The 20,699-nt window shown below is 40.7% G+C and overlaps 1 protein-coding gene across 3 annotated transcripts in view; it reads right to left on the reverse strand.

Annotated features, from left to right (window-relative positions):
• The window catches only part of PLEKHG1 (pleckstrin homology and RhoGEF domain containing G1), a 126,994-nt gene that overhangs the window by 43,253 nt on the left and 63,042 nt on the right, over positions 1–20,699 (reverse strand). For all 3 annotated transcript variants that reach the window (XM_066179092.1, XM_066179091.1, XM_066179090.1), the window contains one exon: positions 3,557–4,095. In XM_066179092.1, coding sequence (XP_066035189.1) covers positions 3,557–4,095 — 539 coding nt within the window. The remainder of the gene's footprint in view (positions 1–3,556; positions 4,096–20,699) is intronic.

The raw sequence follows: 20,699 nt of genomic DNA on the forward strand, positions 1-20,699 counted from the left end.
CTGACAGGACCTGAGGGTGGTGATCACAGGCACAAAATCTAGTTGGAGGCCAGTGGCTATTGGCATACCCTAGGGGCTAATACTGGGTTCCATCCTGGTTTATATGTATTCATTAATGATCTGGCTAATGAGAAAGAGTGTGGATATATAAAAAGAAGTGATCCAGAAAAATAAATAAAAACAACACCATTCCCCCCTCCCCACTGAAACTAATAAATAATAGTTCTCACCCCCTAGAAGCCAAACAAATAGCACCCCCACCTAAGGAAGGGGAAAAAAATGCAAATTTGCTTTGCATTTTTATGCCAGAAATGTAGAGAATGTGAGTTTTGACAGCCTCTCAGTTCCAGCCATGAAACCTGTTTCAAAGTCCTGAAAACAACTGTGAGAACATATTCTTTTTTATGTATGTTCCTACTGCCTACAGAGAATGTAGCATCAGCAAGTTCTTTCTACTAGAGGACAAAAAGCATCAGACTACATCTCTACTGATAGTTCTCAGATGGGGGTAGAGGGTGATTAAAATAGTACCTATTGATTTCCCCCTTTTTGTTCTTATGCTGTCCTCAAGCTGACATCTCTTCAGCTTTTAGCTCCTTGTATGTGGGTTGCCCCTCTCCTCTTTCTCCCTCCTTCAGCCAAAAAACCTCCACCCTGAAACAACAACAAAAAAAAAAACACACCAAAAAACCCCAAACAAACAAACAAAAAAACCAAAACAGCCCTCCTTACTACTTTTAGATTGTGTGCATAAGTTTCTGGGGGTCCTGGTGGACAACAAGCTGTCCATGAGCCAGCAGTGTGTCCTTGTGGCCAAGAAGGCCAATGGTATTCTGGGGTGCTTTAGGAAGAGCATTGGCAGCAGGTTGAGGGAGGTGATCCTACCCTTCAACTCAGCCCTGGTGAGGCCACATCTGGAGAGCTGTGTCCAGTCCTGGCATCCTCAGCACCAGAGACATGGAGCTCCTGGAATGGGTCCAGTGGAGGGCAATGAATTAGGGCACTGGGGCACCTCTCTTACGAGGAAACACTGAGAGAGTCATGCCTGTTCAGCCTTGAGAAGAGGGGACAGAGGGAAATCTTATCTACGATGCATCTGAAGGAAGGGTGTGAAGAGGATGCATCCAGCCTCTTCTCTGAGGTGCCAAGAACTAGGCTGAGAGGCAACAGGCAGAAACTAATGCACAGGAAATTCTACCTGAACACGAGGAAGGGTGACTGAGCATTGGAACAGATTGCCCTGAGAGGTTGTGTGGTCTCCCTCACTAGAAGTATTCAAGAACCATCTGGACACAATCCTGTGCCATGTGCTCTAAGACAATCCTGCTTGAGCAGGGAGGTTGGACCAGATGACCCCACCAGTGGTTCTGTATTGTCCATCAGCTGCAAATTCGCTCAAGAACTCCAGTTCCATCCAATCTCGTACTTAAACTTTCCACTTCCTGGGTTTTCCCTCATTTCCTCACATTGTTTTCCCTGTAATTATTTTCTCTTTCTCCACTTACCACTGGTTCATTTGCTTATGCTTTACTCCACCAGCTCCCACCTTCATGTATCTCTTCAGTTCACACACACTTCTTGGGTAAAGTTGCCCTTGACCTCTCTCCAGCTCTCCTTTTCCCATTCTCATCCCATTTCCTAACCAGCTGCCAAATCTGACCCATATTTATCTGGAAAATAACACAAATCAAGCTTCTTCCCTTCATCCTAGTTTGGCTCAGCACCAGTTATCTGCCTGCCAAACTAAATGGCCTCAAATCAAAGGGGCCCAGATAATCATATTCTATAAGGCTACAGCACTCCTACAGATCTCTGTGGAGTCTTCCCAATCTTCCCACAACCCCCACCCCTGCTTGGGTGAATTACTGCAGCATTGCTAAGGTAACTTGTGGAGAAAGAAATCCTGAGAAACTTTTGAAATGGGCCCTTCTGAAGAAGTTTGCTCCCAGTCACACCTCACTCCCCTGAAACCAAGGGAAGAACATTCTGCACAGGCTGAGGCAGCTGGTTCCCCACTGTCTTCACCACCTGGGAAGCAGCTCCTTTGAAGCCCTTGCACCCTCAGCACCTACCAAAGAAAAGCTCCACTGCCAACCACCCCATGTCTCAAATAAGCTGTCTAGTTTCACACGAAGCTTTCTAGTTTCATTATTAGTTGCTGCAGGAAAGAGGCTTGGGCATTTCACAGGTTCACAATTCCCTCAGTTCTTCCGAAACTAAAAATGCATTTGCCTTATTTACTCTACAGCTACTGTAGTGATCCTTGAAGATTTTTCTAGAAAGCATTTATTGGTATTCCTGCTTGTAACTGGAAAATCTGTTACAAGATATTCATTTTAGTTTTCAAGTTGTACAGTTTCTCAAGTTGTACAGTTTACAGCATAGGAGGATGAGTGAGGGCTAAGGTTTCCAAAACCATGGAAGTAAGTCATGCTTAGTGAGTGGTTACTATGCACAGAGGCTGAACTTGGTTCTGCAACATCTGACAACATTAAACACGCTAAAATAAAACTTGGGCAACATTGAATGTAGTGAAACAGTACCAGCTATGGAAACCAATGAAATCTTGCAGAAACAGCAACCTTTCTCAGAACTCTGCAGGGTGGGGTACTGGTGTTTTAATCACAACATGCATTTGAGTTATCAAAGCCTTCACATTTTTCCCATGCTATTCTGGGACCATGCAGATTAAAGCTGTAGGCAGGAAGAGTGTCTCCAGCTGAGCACAGACACCTACCTGGAGCTCTAAGTTCTACAAACAGCATGTTAAGCACTTCTTTCTGAGTTAAACCGGTAGGCTACAAACAATAGCCAGGGGACTCAATTGTCACCTTCAAAAATGCAAAGCAGAATGATACTGATTTTTCTCTGTACATATTTTTCCCTGAACTAGAAAGAAGAAATGAAAGATACTGTTAGGCTAGGGATTGGACAAAAACTCTACTGCTGCTAATAAATGCTACACCCATTCAGAATAAGTATTAAAGAAAACAAAATTCCTTTGTATTAGAGCCAAACAACAGTGTTTTCCAGCAGATACATATGCCATACTCAATACTACAGGCCAGGACAGAGAGAGAACAGACTGCAGCTGTGAGTTGGATGAAAGGGACAGGAAAAAAGGGAGGAAAGAACTTGCATAACTAGGGGAGAGCTGTGAAAAATCAGTAAGACCCGTCAGATAAAGCATATAAAGAGGCAGTTAAAGCTGTCTTGCTTCTTGCTATACATTCTTGGACACAGAGCAATCTAATTTTTTTCTTTTTGTAAATATAAAAATAGAAGATCTTTTACTGTAAAACATTTATCACTCTTCGTTCACTCTTTGCTGTCAGCTGAGGTATGGTTTTTTCTGTTATTTCTTCATGAACACATAGTAACATCTGAGATTTATCTAATCAAATAAAAACTAGAAACACACTTAAACAACGATGTTACTAATTTATAAAGACCAGCAAACGCCAGTTCCATTGTCAGGTCCATCTGTCCCACTGTGAAATCAGTGTAAAAAATGTCATTATGGAACAGTTAACACAGTCTTAACCAAGCCCCCTACCTTGACAATGCTTTTTAGATCCTGCACATACATCCTCTCTGTCTCCAGGATCTCTTGGACGACTCTGTCTACGTAGAGGAGCTTCGGACTGGTGGGCTCTGTGACCAGGGACATTGCACAGTTTTTGCCTGCTCCTTTTGGTTCTGCTTTCCTTGGCATACTTGGCCTTTTCTCAAGGCTTTCCTCAGGATCCTCTTGCTCCACAGCAGAGTTTTTGTGCATCTTGCTGCTGGAGAATCGCCTAGCTGGTACGAGTTCCAGCTTGATGGCACCTGTTTCTTTATCCTGGTTAAACAAACCCAAGTGGCTGTTTGAAACTAAGGTCATTCTGCTTCCAAAGGAGCAGTGGCTGTCCCTGGAGGATGCAGAGGAGGAAGTGGAACTAAAGCTGACAGGACGGTCACTGTCTGACAGGTCCATGGTGTTTTTTTCACAGTAGCGGAAAGATCTGCTCTCCTTGTGCAAATCTTCCTCCTTCTTCTTGGAGTCAAGAGCCTCTGTCACAGCTGGTACAACATCAAGAGGTAAGTGGAAGTCATCTAAACAAACAAACAAACAAACAAACAGAAGAAGTGGGTTTATTGTTGGTACTCCATGTAACGCAAAAGTTGATGGCAGATAATTTCAAAGCTTTTTGCACAGAAAACTGCCAAAACTCTATTTAAACCAAAAGACAACCAGAACAACATGGTTTGGGGGTCACTGTAACTGTAATGCTTTTTAGGTTATGGGGATCTCCCAATGAGGGCTACAACACCACATTTCTCCTGCTTACACTTCTGTCCCTGGCATTTTCTTCTTCTGTCAGTGTGCTGGGCTTGTTGCTAGCACATGCACTGCTCAGGCTCAGCACAGGAGAAAAACAGAACTCAAAACATTTTCCCTAAGGTTATAAAAAAACCCCCACAACTTTACTGGGAGCAGTCCCTGCTATCTCCTAGCTGAGCCCTGATCCATGCTTGGGAGGTTTGGAACCTCAAGAAACACACAGTGATACCAGAAAGTGTCTTTCATTTTGAATCCCATAAATCCAACAGTCTTAAAAAAACTAAAAGCAGTTATCAATTACCAGATCTGTGGCTTGTACAAAAATACTAAAAGCAGAATGATTTCCCAAAGAAAATACTGTAAAGAGTCCCCACAGGAAAGAGTGCTGCCAAATAATTGAGTTTTCTACTGGGGAAAATAAGCAACTCTAAAGCTGTTCTGCTCAAGCCAGAATATTACCCCCTGCTGAACTGACCCAAAGCTGTTTTTCAGATCAGTGCAACAACAAAATAAGATGTCTGTCTTCCTGTTGGCATTTCAATTCTGCTTTATTTTCCTTGCCAAAATGCCCTGCGGGACACTGTATACGATGCAATGCAGATTTGTATCTGGCCAAGTTGTGTGTGATGCAGCATGAAAATCTGCAAAAGTAGCTGCAGGTAAATTCAATACTTTAAAGCTTTGATTCAGTAAGAAGTGTCCTCCCCCCAAAAAATATCTTGGAATATTTGAGAAAAAACTCATGGAATTTCATAATGCCTGTCCTGTGAAAAAGGGAAACTTGTGACAATTCAGGAAGAAAAGCAATACTGAAGCTACCCACAGAGTGGTAGCTTAGTCCTTATTTTAGTCCAGCGACAACTTTTCAAAAATTCATACCAGTAATTACAGCTCTTGACAACGGTTTCAGTAAAGAAACCATAAAGCTGCAAATCAAACCCGCCCGGCCTTTAAGGTGGCCCTTCTTGAACTGAGACAGACTTGCTATGCAATTACAAGCAGAAACCTCCCAGATACACAGCTCCTGCAGCTGTCAGAGCAGGAGAAGGATTTCATCCAGAGCTTAAAGCAACTCTCCCATTTTTCAAAATAAATCCAAAGCAAACAGAAATAAAATACCAGAGATGAACGTTTTGATTTATTTGGCCTATCTTGAATGCATAAGATTTAATTCATATGTGAGTAATTACTAGTGCCATTTCAGTCATGATAGGATGAGTTTTCTATTAAGGAGAAGTATTGCCCTCAAGGTGATGCATAGAATTAACACTGAGAGTAATTTGTTTGCTACAAGGGTTAGAAATTGGCCATTAGATTAAAAACCTAATTCAGCAGGTCTGTACCTCCGGTTTTATCTTATAGCCTGAAAACCTATAGCCTTTCTTTGTAGCAGGTTCTTCTAGTTTTGAAAGATAGAAGCATATTTTCTTAGCCTTTTGGAATATACCACATCAAGTACCACACCAAAATAAAATATAAAGTAATAAAATGGGAAAAAAAATTAAAACAGATAAAATGCAAGTAAATTCCCTTGTTTCTATGTGGGTACAGAAAGTGATGTATGCCTTGCTATTACTTGTGATAAGAAAGTATACATTTTTGATAAGAAAGAATGTATTTTTGTTATCGTCTTTGGATCATTTTTCACATTCAAGTTAGAAAGCACAACACTGCTGAATGAAAAATGCCCCCTCGAAAAATTCACAGGATAAACAAGATAACAGGGTAACACTTCCACTGACTTACTCCAAGGTATTTTACTAAAATTACATGACAAAGAAACACCTGATTAGCTACATTTAGGAGGGAAGTAAAGGATTCTTATGAAATTCCATTGCACCACATTCTTTTCTTCCTGTTTCACTGACATTTGGTCTGCCTCTCAGATAATAACCCAAAGGCATTAATATGTAGTATTTGCTTTGCAACAATTTTCATAAATATAAAAAAATAGAAACAAAACATAGTTCACGTCAATGACACTGGAGACAGAAAAAATGTTAAAAGTAGTTTCACATTAAAACACACTTGTAGCTAGAAGCATTAGGAGAATTTAACATGTCTTAGAAGACCAAAGCAAACCCACTCATTCTCTTGTTTAATGACAGTGTCATTGCTTATTAAAAAAACTGAGGATTAGAAAAATTAGTAACAGATAAAATGGGCTTGCTCTTTAACACCTGTATTCCCAGTGACCTTGGCAAACGCCAGGCACTTACAAGGCATGGCTAAATAATTGCATGCAGCATGGTTGACTCAAGTTCTTCTATTTTTTTATACAAATTGCTATTTCTGTATGCTTCTATATAAATTACACCAAACTAGGTATTTGCTGCTAGGTATTTACTTGGCCTGGTTTTTGTCCTCAAAATCTCCTCCTGACTATTAATCTCAAAAGTTACTTCTACTTCATTTTTACTACTTTCCCGGGGAGATGTAAAGTGCCCTGTGGCCTCTCTGTGGAGATTTTTGTTACAATTTTGTCCATTATGTCTCCAACCAGTAAAATACGTTTCTCAGGGTGCACTCTGATGGCGCAGAAAGCCCAGTGCTCCTGCAGAGCAGCAGGTAGGTGCCTAGGCAGCTGGCACACCTGGAAGAAAGGCAGGGCACAGAGGACTGGGGATTTCAGTCTGGCACAGAACCAGGAAGCAGCTCCCTTTCCTCAGCAGGCAGGACCTATAACAAGCACCCTGCTCATGGAAATCAGGGCTTGGAGACAGCTCTCAGTTCCTGCCTCAACCTATAGCCCTCCCCAAAAAGACAGGATCTCTAAATCTTCCAAGGCTGCACAAGTTTGTCTTCAGGAACCCATCTGAGCATGATACTTGGCACTGGTGAGGCCATGCATCATATCCTTTGTCCAGTTTTGGGCCCCTCACTGAAAGAAAGACACTGAAGTGCTGAAGTGTGTCCAGAGAAGGGCAATAGAGCTGGGGAAAGGTCTGGAGCACGAGTCATACAGTCCTACGAGGAGCATCTGAAGGAGCTGAGGGTATTTAGTTCAGACAAAAGGAGGCTCAGGGGAGACCTTATTGCTCTCTATAACTCCCTGAAAGGAGGTTGTAGCCAGGTGGGGGTTGGCCTCTTCTTCCAAATAACAAATGATAGGACAAGAAGAAACAGCCTCAAGTTGCACCAGGGAAGGTTTTGCACCAGGGAAGGTTTAGATTTGATATTAGGAAATATTTCTTTACCAAATGGGCTGTCAAGCACTGGAACAGGCTACACAGGGAAATGATGGAGTCACCACCCCTGGAGGTATTTGAAGGATGTGTAGATGTGGCACTTGGTGACATGGTTTAGTGGTGGATGTGGCATAACCACTGGGCTAACAGTTGGACTTGATCATCTTAGAACACTTATGTAGGAAAATAACCCCTACAATTACCCTTGCCGTTACAATTAGGAACAGAGTTTTTACATGATTTCTGCAGTCACCAGTGCATCATGACAGAGAGCAGATGAATGGAGTTCATAGCCACATGCCCATCCACTTTTCTTTTGTCAGGGTCTGTATCTGGCTTTTCAGAACTCTGAAGAGTAGTTCTACTCTGCAGTTGTATCACAAAGTAACTTCACTCTTGCGCTAGCTACCTAAGGTCAGTAGCAAATGGCTGGAGAGAAATTCACAAATGAACTAATAGAGTGAAGAGAGAGTAAACGGCCTCCACCACGATTGCCTTCCATGAATCATAACTGACCCAGTGCCTTTGCAAACCCTGTTACCTCTTGCAAACTTCTGTCTTTCACAGACTTACTATAAAAAGCAAGTAATTTGTCCCATACCCTGTGGGACTGATTTACAAGCCCACTGCACCCCACCCTCCCAGTTTCAACAGCAGAACCAGCAGGTAGGTGCATTCATCAAAACTCAGGCTGCAAACACTGTGTGAAATTGTAGGTACCCCCGGAGCCTGCAAAGGCACACACTGTGAGCAACCGTGACCCATGTCTGGCCTGGTTCACTGCTTTTTTTGTTAGGCTTTCTTTTGGTTACTGAACCTTTTCAAGGATGAACCAAAATAATATTGAGAACTTTTGTCAGTTGTGAATTAACGGCATTTAACTCAGTCTGGGGAGAAAAAAAAGAAGAAATCTTCAATTTGCATACTTTAATTAAGGAATAACAGTAATTACTTGTTAGTTCAGCATTGAAAGGAGGATAATTACTACTTGTCCCTACTCATAAGGAAACACGCTCCCCAAACAAGGTCATTTCTTGTTTGTGCCTTCGCATTAATTCAGTTACTCTCTCCCCCTTCCCAGCCCCTGCAAAGCTCCCTGCTCCTGTGTCTCACACACACACACACACACTGGCATGGCTTGACCCCCAGCAAGAACAATGACATGTCCCTACTCCACAGACATGGAAGGGCAAGGATTACTACTGTTTCATCCCAACAGGCACCTCTAATACTAATTACAAGATTGAAGGCACATGCAAAACAACCATCTTGGCATGTCTTGGGTTTTCACTGTGCAGTCATAAACAAGTTCTCACCAAAAATTCCTAACCTTCTTCTATCACTTGCTTTTCTTTAACAAAAACCTCCTTCCTGTAATTATATTCATGGTAGTGATAAATGGCTTTCCATTATCTCTGCAGCTTTGGCTATGCTAGAACATTAGCATACAATGAGAGATAAAGTGCTTTGTCTTTAAATATAAAACTGACTTAAAGATCCCCAAGTCCTATCTAAATATAGGTGTTTATTCCTCCAAGTTGTTTACTGCATGTGAAATTTTACCACATGCTGCATAAGTAAAAACTCAAAAGTCAATTTATATTCATGATTAGCATTGTTGTTGCCTTTCTCCTGGCAAGAAAAAAAGCACATCAGGTGTTACCTACAAAGTCAACATTACCAGAAATTACAGTCTTCACATCCTCTGGAGTTTAGCTACTCCAAAGAGTGATGAGACTACAAGAAGTATCTTTCCTGGGTTTTTTGGGTTTTTTTGGTTTTTTTGTTTTTTTTTCTCCCTGCGATATCTTCATATTTCAAATAAAGCATTTATACTGTGGATACAATTAAGCAAACTAGTTTAGAACAATTTCTACCTTCAGTATCAAATTCAAAATGCAACACTGGGATTGAGAAACAAAAATGCTCTACAGCTTCCTGGCTGAGAAGGAATAAAATCCATCCACTACTGAGCCCAAGTGATCTTAAATACACTCCCTATATCTTCTGCTCTGAATTCTGTCCAAGTGAAGGTCAGCAGATTTTTAATCACAAAATTTTGTATATGAATACGTATCAGTTGTAAAACTAACACCTCTGTGAAAAATATCACACTAGAGAGCTACGATATTTGCAGGATAAGATGTCTAGTCTGGACTGTCACAAACCATACTCTGGCAAGTATTTTAACTGAACTTTGAGGAACAGAAATCCCATTTATTAGAAATCACACAACAAGGGAAAAGAGTCACCAACTAATGCGCTTCTATCAGTCCAATTACTGTCCCCCCACCCCCACTCCCTGCAGCATTTAAAGCAGAATAGCCTCTGTCACAACCAAGCACGCTAATACCCGAGAACATTACTGCAAGGGAAAATCCTCTGCGACAGTATCTCACCACTGAGGAATGTCTCTGGCTCCTCGCACCCGGGCTGAACAAGTCCTCTCTATTTTTCAGTCCTCTCCGAAGAGCCCACGACCTACCTGTGCGGCAGAGGAGAGGCACGGGCTCTGACTTCAGCTGTTCCCGAATTAGCTCATTGGGCACTCAGGTAAAATGAGAAGCTCCTACTAGTCTGTACAGCTCCTTCGCCAGAAATATTGCATGAGTCAGCTTTTATCTATCAAAACCCTAAACACAAAGGCTTCAGAGAAACCTGATTCACAACTTTCTCATCGCCTTTTTCCCAGCGCACCGACAGTTTTCGGCATCACTACAAGCTTTAAATGACACATGACATCATGCAATTCAGGGACAGGACAATGGGCATCACTGTGGGTAACTTTAAAATGCACACTTCACTGAGCAACACCCACTAACTTCCATTTTTCCAGGCACAACACTGAGCAAACATCAAATAGAGCCCCCACTTTCACAGCATTTGTTTGCTTGATTTGTAGACAATATTGATAAGCATGTAAAGCAAATAAATCACTTGCTGGTATTGTGAAATTTCTGTGTTTACGTTAGAAACTTCCATGAACTTGCAATATAATAGGATGATCCTGGGAAACAGAAGCATTCTGGATCTTTTTCTGCCCTATATAAACAGGAACAGGCTTTTGCAGAGTGCTTGCAAAGCTTCAGTGGTTTGGGGTTTTTTTAAGGGCAAGAGAAATTAATTTCAGAAGAAAATGTGAAACCCAAACCGTCAAGTGTTCTGTGCTAAATCACAATGAAGACAAGGAAAAAAAAAAAAAAAAGAGGAAGGAGACAGCGAGAGGAGAACGAGGAGAAGCAGGAGAAAAGAAAAAGTGAAAAACAGGAAAGGAGAAAAAAGGATATAGGCTGGTGCTAACCCGTGAGAAAGCTGACATCTCCTTTGCCTGCGGAGGGGGTGGTGGCATTTCCATCTTGGAGCTGGGAGGCAAAAGAAGTCAGAAGAGTTCCCAGCTGCTGGCACCACTTTCCAGGCATGCTCTCACAGCTGCATGCTCAAACGTAGTCCACAAAGAGGCATTCTCTCTTTAAAATTATACTTGAAATTCACTACCTCTGTCCTTGTACATGACACAGCCTCGGCTTCATTCTGAGTATTCCTAAAGAGCACAGTCCTTGAACAACACCTTACAGCAGGAAACTGGAGGTTGAAAAGGAAGCAAAGACAGCCTTGAGACCATTGGTAAAGCTGTGAAACACTTTGATCTGAACATCAGGGCTCTTCGGGTGAAAGTCCCTTCTACCCAGGCTGAAAGATCAGGTGTTTACAACCTGCCATGCTGACATCACAGATCGTTTAGATAGGCTCTCTCGTGTATTCTCTGGATTCTCCCAAAGCTTCTGAGGATTTTTTTAATATTTACATATTTATATTAAAACATCTTTTTGCAAGATCCGTGCAAAATACTTGACAGTGAGATACCACATATCTGTAAGTCGTGGACATACTCAAAGATACAGAATGGCCAACACTGATGCCAAAATTTTCAGTACATCTACAGTGCAGCACCCAGGTACTCCAATCACTTGAATATGGCAAATATAGCATACATTTGCTATATTCTACATGCACACATATTTCTGTCAGGAGCTAATGAATCACTCCTCCCGACTTTTACTTCCTCACACCTTGTGCCCACCTTGCCTTCAAAGCTTTTATCACCTCCAAGTCAGGCTTGAACTAATTCCTGGACAGACATCTAGAGCATTAACCAGACACAGGGCACAGCTTGGTCAATTCTGTGAAGTCCTAGGACATACAAGTAATAGCAGCAGCTTCATCATTCAGTGGTGACAAAGCTCCTGACCTCTGAAGTCTCAGTGACAAAAAGCATCCCACATCTGTTTCAGTGGGCTGGGTAAAAACAGGGCTTGCAGTACTGCAGTGTGAGCTCCAGCCACTGGTCTGAACTGGCACGGGGAGCTCTCATGAACATTCCTGTGGGTGGAGGGAAGAGGGGAAACAGAGCTGAGATCCTTACTTTGCCCTGTCTTGCTCTTTCATCCCTGCACACCCACACCTGACCTTAGCTCTCCCTTCAATCCCCATGTATAAGTCAGCAGAAGTTACCCCCACACATAAGAATTTCACCAAGAACAACCCTTCAACCTCCATCACTTTAAACATGCACAGCACTGAGAGCTGTCAGGGCAGAAGACTGGAAACCACAAAACCTCCAGTTTTACTGATGTGCATCACAAATGAAACAGTACACAGATGTGCCAGAAAAATAATGGGCTGGTCCTACTTCTAATTTTCTGGTATTTCATGCATTTTTTTTTATCTGCATTATATTTTAGGAGTTGCATATCTTTCTCTGCCCCATCTCCTGCTTCCTCCTATTGTATGTACAGTGGCATGAGACTACACTTTTAGTGTATCATTAAAATTTGAGAAGGGTGACCTGTTTTTTATTTTGGAACAAGGTTTTGATTTTTCTAAACTTGAACAATAAGTGAACTTTTATAGAGGTTTAGAATGATGCTATTCTAAAGTTCCCAGCTGGCTAAAGATTTACTGAAAAAGCAAGTTACCCTCAGCAAAATTTTAAAAAATCACCCCTAACTCAGTCACAAGGTACATTCAGGCTAAAGGACACACTGACATCTTCCCTGGAAGTGCAATGTAATGTATTAATAACTCTCTGCAATGCAGTAGCTATTTAATCTGTACACAGTGCTGCAGAGACACCTAACAAAAAGAACAAGCCATCACATGCTGCTGATGTACTGCAACACAAACAGAGCATATGGATCCAATCCTCCACTCCATTTATAGGCCTTTTAGAAGAATTGTTTTCCATCTCCTTGTCAATTTTGAAGGCTTGTTTCTCTCCTCTTTAAAAAGAATTTTAAAGAGGTACAGTTCAATTCTTTTCTAAATCAGAGCAAATGAAAATTCAGTGAAGATTTGAAGATGTGAATGCATATGGAGGAATAACACCCTAGATAACAAGGAGGAGTAATACCCTAGATGACAAGCAACCAAAGTTTTTACATCCTTTTCCTCTCTGCTCATTTGCTCTGGCATTTAGTGAAGAAGTGCTAAAAGCGTGTTCAACATGATGCTGCTTGAATGTTTTAGTACTTTTACACTCAAACTGTTGTGCCAGAATGAAAATCCACATGTAGCCTTTCTTCCACCCAGCACCACACAGGATCAGGCCTTGCTGCTGGCACCTGACTGGTGACTTCCCACACTACACTGTATCACTGTAACAGGGCTTGGACACCAGGTTTGATTTCTACTTCTTCCTGGACCAATCTACTGCCCTGAGCAAATGTTTTGTCAGGACAACACGTAACACACTACTGTTTTCAACTTTATCTAAGCAACCCAAAGTTGCTACCAAAGTTCACGACTTTTCAAAGCCCACTGCAGCACACGCACACAGGAGGTTTGGCTAGGCAGCTAGCCTATAGCACACAACATTTGTTGCTTTACCAGGAACATTGGCAGGTTTTTAAGACAAAAAATTGTTAATTGTCTCCCACTATAAAGCAGGTAAAATGAACTTTAGAGAGTGAGACACAGTTTCAGAAGAAGGAAACGTAGCATCTATGAATCATTCTTGCTAGTTCCAAGGAAAAACTTAATTGTGTGACCCACAAGAACACATCCTTTTACAACTCACCTCTTTCAATTTCAGTGTAACTTGCAACTACAGTAACTAGCACAAATAGATTAGTTCTTTTAAATTCATTTTAACAGTTTTTTGTTTGCTTCTGCCACCAAATTCTCTGTTGACTTACAAATCTGTCCAGTAAAAATCCTGCATGAGGCAAAACACATTTTATAAAAGCCAGTTCTCTGATATAGGAGACAATGTTAGATGCCAAATTGAAGTGAGTTTCAGAAGCTTTAAATAATTGATGTTTTTCTTTAAATACAGCTCAATGATCTCTTCCATTTGGTTTCAAACTAAAGCCACTTACTGGAACCTCCTCTGCACCTCAAGAGGTTTAGCAACCAGAATTTTGAAACAGAACTGAAGTAGTAACAGCAGGCTCCTCCTAAGAGATGTTCGCATTTACAATAAAATGAAAACATTCTTCTGTGTTTCCTCTCTTGAACAAAAATATAAGTTGCAGAAAGCAGTATTCATGTTTACTCTTGGGGAAAAGAATCCTTAAATTCTACACAGGTTGGAACTAAGACATATTGATGGTCTGGCTGCACCACAGACTGGCTCTGGCATTTCAAGTTAGTTGTTTTCTTGTGCTCACCCTCCTCAAAGGGAACATTAGGTCTTATTTTTAAGGTGGCATTACAACAGGAAGCTAACAGCTCTTTCAAAATCCCAGTTCAATAGGAACATATGGAATGACAGTTAAAGGACTCTGGATTAATAAACAACTGCAGGGAATTTTTACAAAATACAGTACTTAGTATTTTGACATCTCACAAACCTTTGAATGAAAAAAAATAAAAAGAAACTAAGCAGATATCCAGGTTCAAAGGAGTCTAGCATACACAACGCCTTCTCACTGTATTGCTTCTACAGCTAAGTGTGGAATTTTACATAAATAAGGTCAAGAAAACTAAGACTGCCAAATGGCAGCGAAATAACCGGTCACAGCAGAAAAATCAAAGGTGTCTTGTTGCTGCCACAAACAACAGATCATTTGTAGCCTCCCCAATTCTTTATTTTTTATTTTCTATTGATGACCCTATCACATCAGGACTGCCATTTACCTTGATTTGGTCTTTCCAAATTGTTCCTTGGAGCATGGGGAGAACATCTGTACTTTTAAACTACGGACATCATGTTTTACAACTTTCCTCTCAATGTCCTTGCCTGTTGCAATACTGTAATTCTGTATTTACAGTGCTACATGAAAATGAAACTTCCTTTCCTTGTCATTCCCCTCCCTGCTGTGCCAGCTTTTCAGGCATGTCTATGAAAATCACTCCAACAGATACATTTTTGTGATGAAGAAGTTTTCACAATGCTTTCAGAGTTGCTTTAAGGCCCTTCTGCAGCATCTACAATACTTCCTACTTCTTTGCTGTTATTTCATGAAGACAAACCATTGAGAGCAGAATTCCTATCCAAACAAGCAATACTTTCCTTAGAGTTTTTGTATTCAAGAAGCAAAGCATGAATTGAGATTGATATCTCTGCAATGTCAGTGCACAGAGCAGTGCAGCCTCTGCACCCATATGCAGATGGTGTTAATGCCTGCAACACTTATTGACATATCAGAATTCAAGATTAACAGCGAGAACAATCACACTTCAGAAGCTACAGGGCAAGAAGCAAACAGATTAGAGGCCTAGACTTGGTTACAGAGAACATTTGGTGCATAATTCATAGCAACTGACTTCCTGAGTCATAAGCCTTTCTCTGTGCTTTCTTATCAGAGCAATAAAAAGCTTAATTTGAACCAGACAGTCATTTTATTAAAGCTGTATATATTGCAGAGTCCCTGTGCCTTCTTTACCAACAGCTTCAGAAAAATAATCCTATAAACTTCAAAGTACTGAAATTTTCTAACATTCCTATTCAGGGGTATATAAATTGAATTTTATACACATGTAACACCATACAAAGGAAGTTAGTAAAAAAAGGGATCTTCAGATTTCTTCTGACCATTGGATTTATCATGCCATTTTTTGTCAGTCTGGAGGGAACAAAACCCTGAAAAATGCAAACAAGAGAGGGGCATGAAACCTCTTAAAAATGAACCACTTTGTGGTTCACAGCAAGGTAGCTGAAATTTAAAATATTCATGAAAAGACATCAGACAACATCAACAACTGTCTGCTACCATCCTTCTGCTTTTCTGGCTTTTATAGTCAGTCCTATTTTACTTCTCTTTCACAGCCTTCAAGCACTTCCATATTGGAGAGTTTTCAGAGTTCTTGTTAACTACAATAAACAACATCTAAACCTGCTGGTATTCAGTAAACACTTCAGACGAATCTCCTCAGTGTTTAGATCAGAGACAGGGAAAACAGAAACTTAGACTCCTATTTAAATCCAGTTAGTACAGCTAAAGCAGTTATTTTTCTCAGATTTTTCCTTCGCACTTTATCTTTCTTCAAGATAGGGACATTCAGTCCCATCACTTTGCTTGTTTGGGTTTCCCTCCTGTTTGTTTTCTATGAAAAGGAAGTAGCAAACCCTTCCTTTTAAAAATAATAGAGCGAGAATACAAATCAAATTCTCAAATCCAAAACACACAGCCTGGACTTGGAGAAACTCAGCCACAAAGGTCGATTTTGTGGTCTGAAAGAAGTGAGGGTGGGGGCTGAGGAGGGGAGGATGTATTAACTCTGGTGGAACTGCAGGATTTTCCCAACTAGCCATACTAAAAACCAATTCTTTTTGTTATTCCTGTTTATAGAGAGACCATCAAAGCTTTCTCAACTCTGCACCTTACACAAATGGGAACTTATAAGGTAATTCACTTTAGAGCCATTCTCATGACTCACCTAGAGTCTCTTTTTATTTAAAAAACACCCAACCCCCACACAGTTAAACATTTATCTTCTTCCAAAACCTGTGATCAAATTTAGACCATCAAGCTGTAAATCCTCAATGAAGCAACTTCTGTATGTCCACGCTTTTCCTTAAATTCTAATGTCACCTAACTTCCCTCAGCGAAAGCTTTCACTTGACATTCAAACGTGAAACCCATCGTGAGGGGAAAAAAACCAAAAACAACCAACTCCTCTCTTTCATCCTCTCCCACGGGCACACTGCTGAGCGGCAGATCCCCGCAGGGGACTCGCCACATACAAGCACGAAGCTGGTGGAGCAGAGGAGCCCTGAGGAATGGCCAAGTGCCCCCGGGCTCCTCTCAGCCCTCTGACAAGGAGGCTACAAGCTGAAAATCAGTTTCCCTCGGTCTGCCCTGACATCCCAAGCGCTCCGAGACTTTTCACAGCCGAACAATGCTGCGCATTCACTATTGAGCTCCGAGGCGCAGAGACACACCGAGAGGCCACTACACTGGAATTGTTCCCCGGCGTTCAGCCTGTTACCACAGCTATTAGCTGGCGTGCTCACTTTTCAAACCCTCATCTCTTTGGAAACCCTGGCTACCATTATTTTATTACAAAGAGGCACAGGTTAAAAGAAGTTTAGCTGGGCAATTCCCTACTCTTCCCCCTTTGGCATTACTTATAATGTATGATACAGATAAGCAGAATTTCATTAAGAAGCATTCACTTTTACATTTATATAGAAATTCTGTCACTATTGAAGTGTTTTCTTAACAAAGATTTTGACAGAAGATTTGTGAAGTTTTTGTAATTAAGTCAGTAAGAGAATGCAAACAGATGACCAGCCGTAACAATTTAGTAAGATGATGAAATTATTTGCAATCTGATTCAGTTCAAGTAACTTTATTCAGCAAAACAGAAGGATGGTGGGTTTACTCCAGTTTTTCTTCTTTTACACTCTTTTATAAATACAGCCATGGATGAAATCAGCTGTACTTATTTCTGTATCAAAACCCATGTATCTCTTAATACCGCAGGCCGTAAGAATGGCTATATTCTTTGTCAGGCCAAGTAGCATGAGAGTAAAAGTCCCTTTTACAACTGATCAGTAGCACTTAACAGAGCACCAAAAGATACTAAAATTTCCTCTCCAATGATTTTTCAATTAATACATGTTCTTTATAATGTCAAGTTAACAGACTTGAAACACTTCAAACCTTTAAACTATGTAGAGACCCTGCCAATTATAAATTCATTGCAAAATACTTTGAAGGTTAGAAAAACAATCCGGGAGAAACATTCCCCTCCTGATGAAATTACAGCAAAGTTCTTTGAAAATAATGACAAAAGCATCTTGCATTGAAGGCCGGAACACCTCATAGCAAGAATAGTCAAACTGACTGCGGTCATATTGCTACCTTTTGCATGGCAATTGTTACAGCTAATCTTGACTCAGAAAAATGCAACATCAAAAACTGAAGAGTGCCACAGCTAAACTGTAACATGAACGTTCAAACTGATGGAGAGAAGCTGCCAGTGGAACACCATGAATAAGAGATCTTCAATGGCAAAATTACCAGAGACTAGTAGAAAGCATCTCCCAACAATCACAGCACAGATTAATTGAAATTATCAAGAAGAGGCTTCAATATCCATAATCCCCTTTTCCCTTTAAGGTGTAATAATATAAAGTCATTTTTAGGATTCAATGAACAGCATTGACACAAACTGTTTCTAGAAATATCTGTCAGAGGACTGTACAAAATCTAACCCAGTTTGATCACTACATTTAACATATATTCATGTATGTTGGATATGTGATTAATTTAGAACTCACTCATGCTCCGGGAAAAAAGGATTTTTTGTGTTAGAAAAACATTCAAGAAAAAATCTTGATACAGCTGATAACTTATTGATGACACTTTTGCATCTGCCAATAACTCTGCAATGGAAGAAATACAGCACAGGGAGAAATATGAGAGGATGAAAGCCTAGGAAAGCAAGAACAGAATGCCTAGCCACTCAATACTGTTAGCCAGTCACCACTGCCAATTTTCAAGATTATGAGTTGTGGTCTTCCATTTTACTGATTTTCTTAGCAGTCACACTATCATTGACATACACGGATGGGAGCAAAATAGCATCATAGAGATTTGCCAGATTTATTACTGGAGGGACCATGAAGTTTTTTCATTATCAAGTTCTATTTACTATGAAAAGGATAGTTCAAACTCCAAGCCTCACTATGTCAGCACTATCTCTCATATCCAAAGGTGGCAAGAAGCATATTTAAGATAAAAGACCTGAAAATCACCAACAGCAAACAGGAAAACAATTATGCAGTATGCACTGAGTGTGTTATACTGGAGCCCACCATTTCCCATCCCCCGTATTGACATTCCTTTCTCTTATGTTTGCTTTTCTCTTTTCACACTAACACAGTTGGTTTAGGAACATGTCACTGATACGGGTGGTTCTGCTTTGAGCCTGTAATATTACTCTGCACATAGTGATGTAGCTAGGAATCCCTCCCTAGCACTCCCACTTCCCCCTTTGATTTACCCTCTTTGTTACAGAGATGAATGGGTGTGGGCAGTGACAGCTTATACTTTGCACAAATAAAGGTAATTCACTATGTAACTCCACATTCTCATCTGAACTAGATTCATTTTAAGGAGGAAAAAGAAAAAAAAGAAAAAGCCTTCAGACTTGCCAAAGCAGTACAGAAGAGATGCGCATGCAGCACGTCAAGGTTTTCAAATTTCCAAAGTGCTTAGACGTGGACTTTTTCCAAGTGAGTTTTAAGGAAACATTTACTGTATTTATATCAGAGGCTAAAATAGTCACCCTACTAAAATGGGAGAAAAAAATCATACTTTTCATTAGAAATTAGTTATCAGCAGACCATGAGAATAATGTTTTATGCACTTAGAAGACAAGCTGGTTTTGTCTGCATGGACCAGAGGTGATGCTGCAGTGTCTGCCATCAGCCCTGTGCTAGGGCATAGCTGGCTCTCTACCATAGATGCCCAGTCCCACTGGCAACAGAAGCCTCAGCCAGTGCATCTGTAGAGTTCAGAACAGGACTGTGCCCATTCTGATACTTTTGCTGCTGTAGACAGACCCTTAATTGTTCCTCAGTTTAGTGCAGAAACCATCTCACACGTGCTTATAGCACATGTAATCACTGCGCTGTCCTTTGGCACTGCAACTCATTCAGATATGTTCTTTTATGACGTAAGGAGAGGAAAAAACCTTTACACTTTATATTATATATATTTTATATACATATATATATATAAATATGTGCATAATTATCATCTGTTACCAGATGACACAACTTATTTTGAGAAAGAAGAACAAAGCTCGATCTGTTGCCACTATTACAACCCTTCACTCTTACTGGAAAAACACAGGCAAGGTTAAGTAGTTTTTATGTAATAGTTATGTTTTCCAAGTGTGATAAAAGTACGACTGGCATTGAGATGCTGAAACCTGAAGGTTTGATAGACATAATACCCTAAGACAGAAGACAGAACTACTTTCTTCAGCACCTACATGCACCATCGACTTGGGACACTCCTGAGCCTGGGGTCAGCCATCAGAAAACACTTAGTGTGCAGATCCTGTAAACTGATTCCTGTCCAAACGCTCCAAACTCCCGCATTTCCCTACTTGTTACAACGGCAAGGGCATTTTAGCAACTTCACCCAGGGTTCTGTTGTTTTGAGTTTTCAGACCTGTCTCACTTGCCACATGAACAGAAGGAAAATACAGTTGCGATTTTGCTGAGCCTGCTTTTGCAGTGGAGAATCAGTGGTCTAACCTGCTTGCAAGTCAGGTTTTATTGTCAAGTGTCCAAGACATGTGAATAAAAATTTTTACAATTCACTTTTTACTACACCACATGAAAATTCAACAGTCATGTGAAGGAAGAAGAGGCTCTCTTCTTTCTTTTCCTAGTGTGCAAAAATCTTGCGTAAACCTACTCCCTCCTCGTTGCACTGGGCTCAGTTTACACTCTGATCATAACAAGGGATGTTTCCTTCTGTAGTTGTTACTCTATACTTCAGTCCCCCATCACAAACAGCCAGGCTTGTAAAAACAGACATGCCAAAAGGTTAAGAAATGAACAAATAGATTTTCCCCAGCTGTAGGAAAGTAGCTGACAAACTCAATCTTTTGAATCACAAGAGAAAAATATTACTATACTAAATGTCTGGTATTGATTTAAAATGTAAATAAAGGAGCAGATTAAATTAATCTAGCAAAAAAGTAAGCAACTGCATGAAGAA

This window comes from Chamaea fasciata, unplaced genomic scaffold (assembly GCF_029207755.1).
Source record: "Chamaea fasciata isolate MVZ Bird 193981 ecotype frontalis unplaced genomic scaffold, bChaFas1.0.hap1 SCAF_3, whole genome shotgun sequence".
Taxonomy (NCBI): Eukaryota; Metazoa; Chordata; class Aves; order Passeriformes; family Sylviidae; genus Chamaea; species Chamaea fasciata.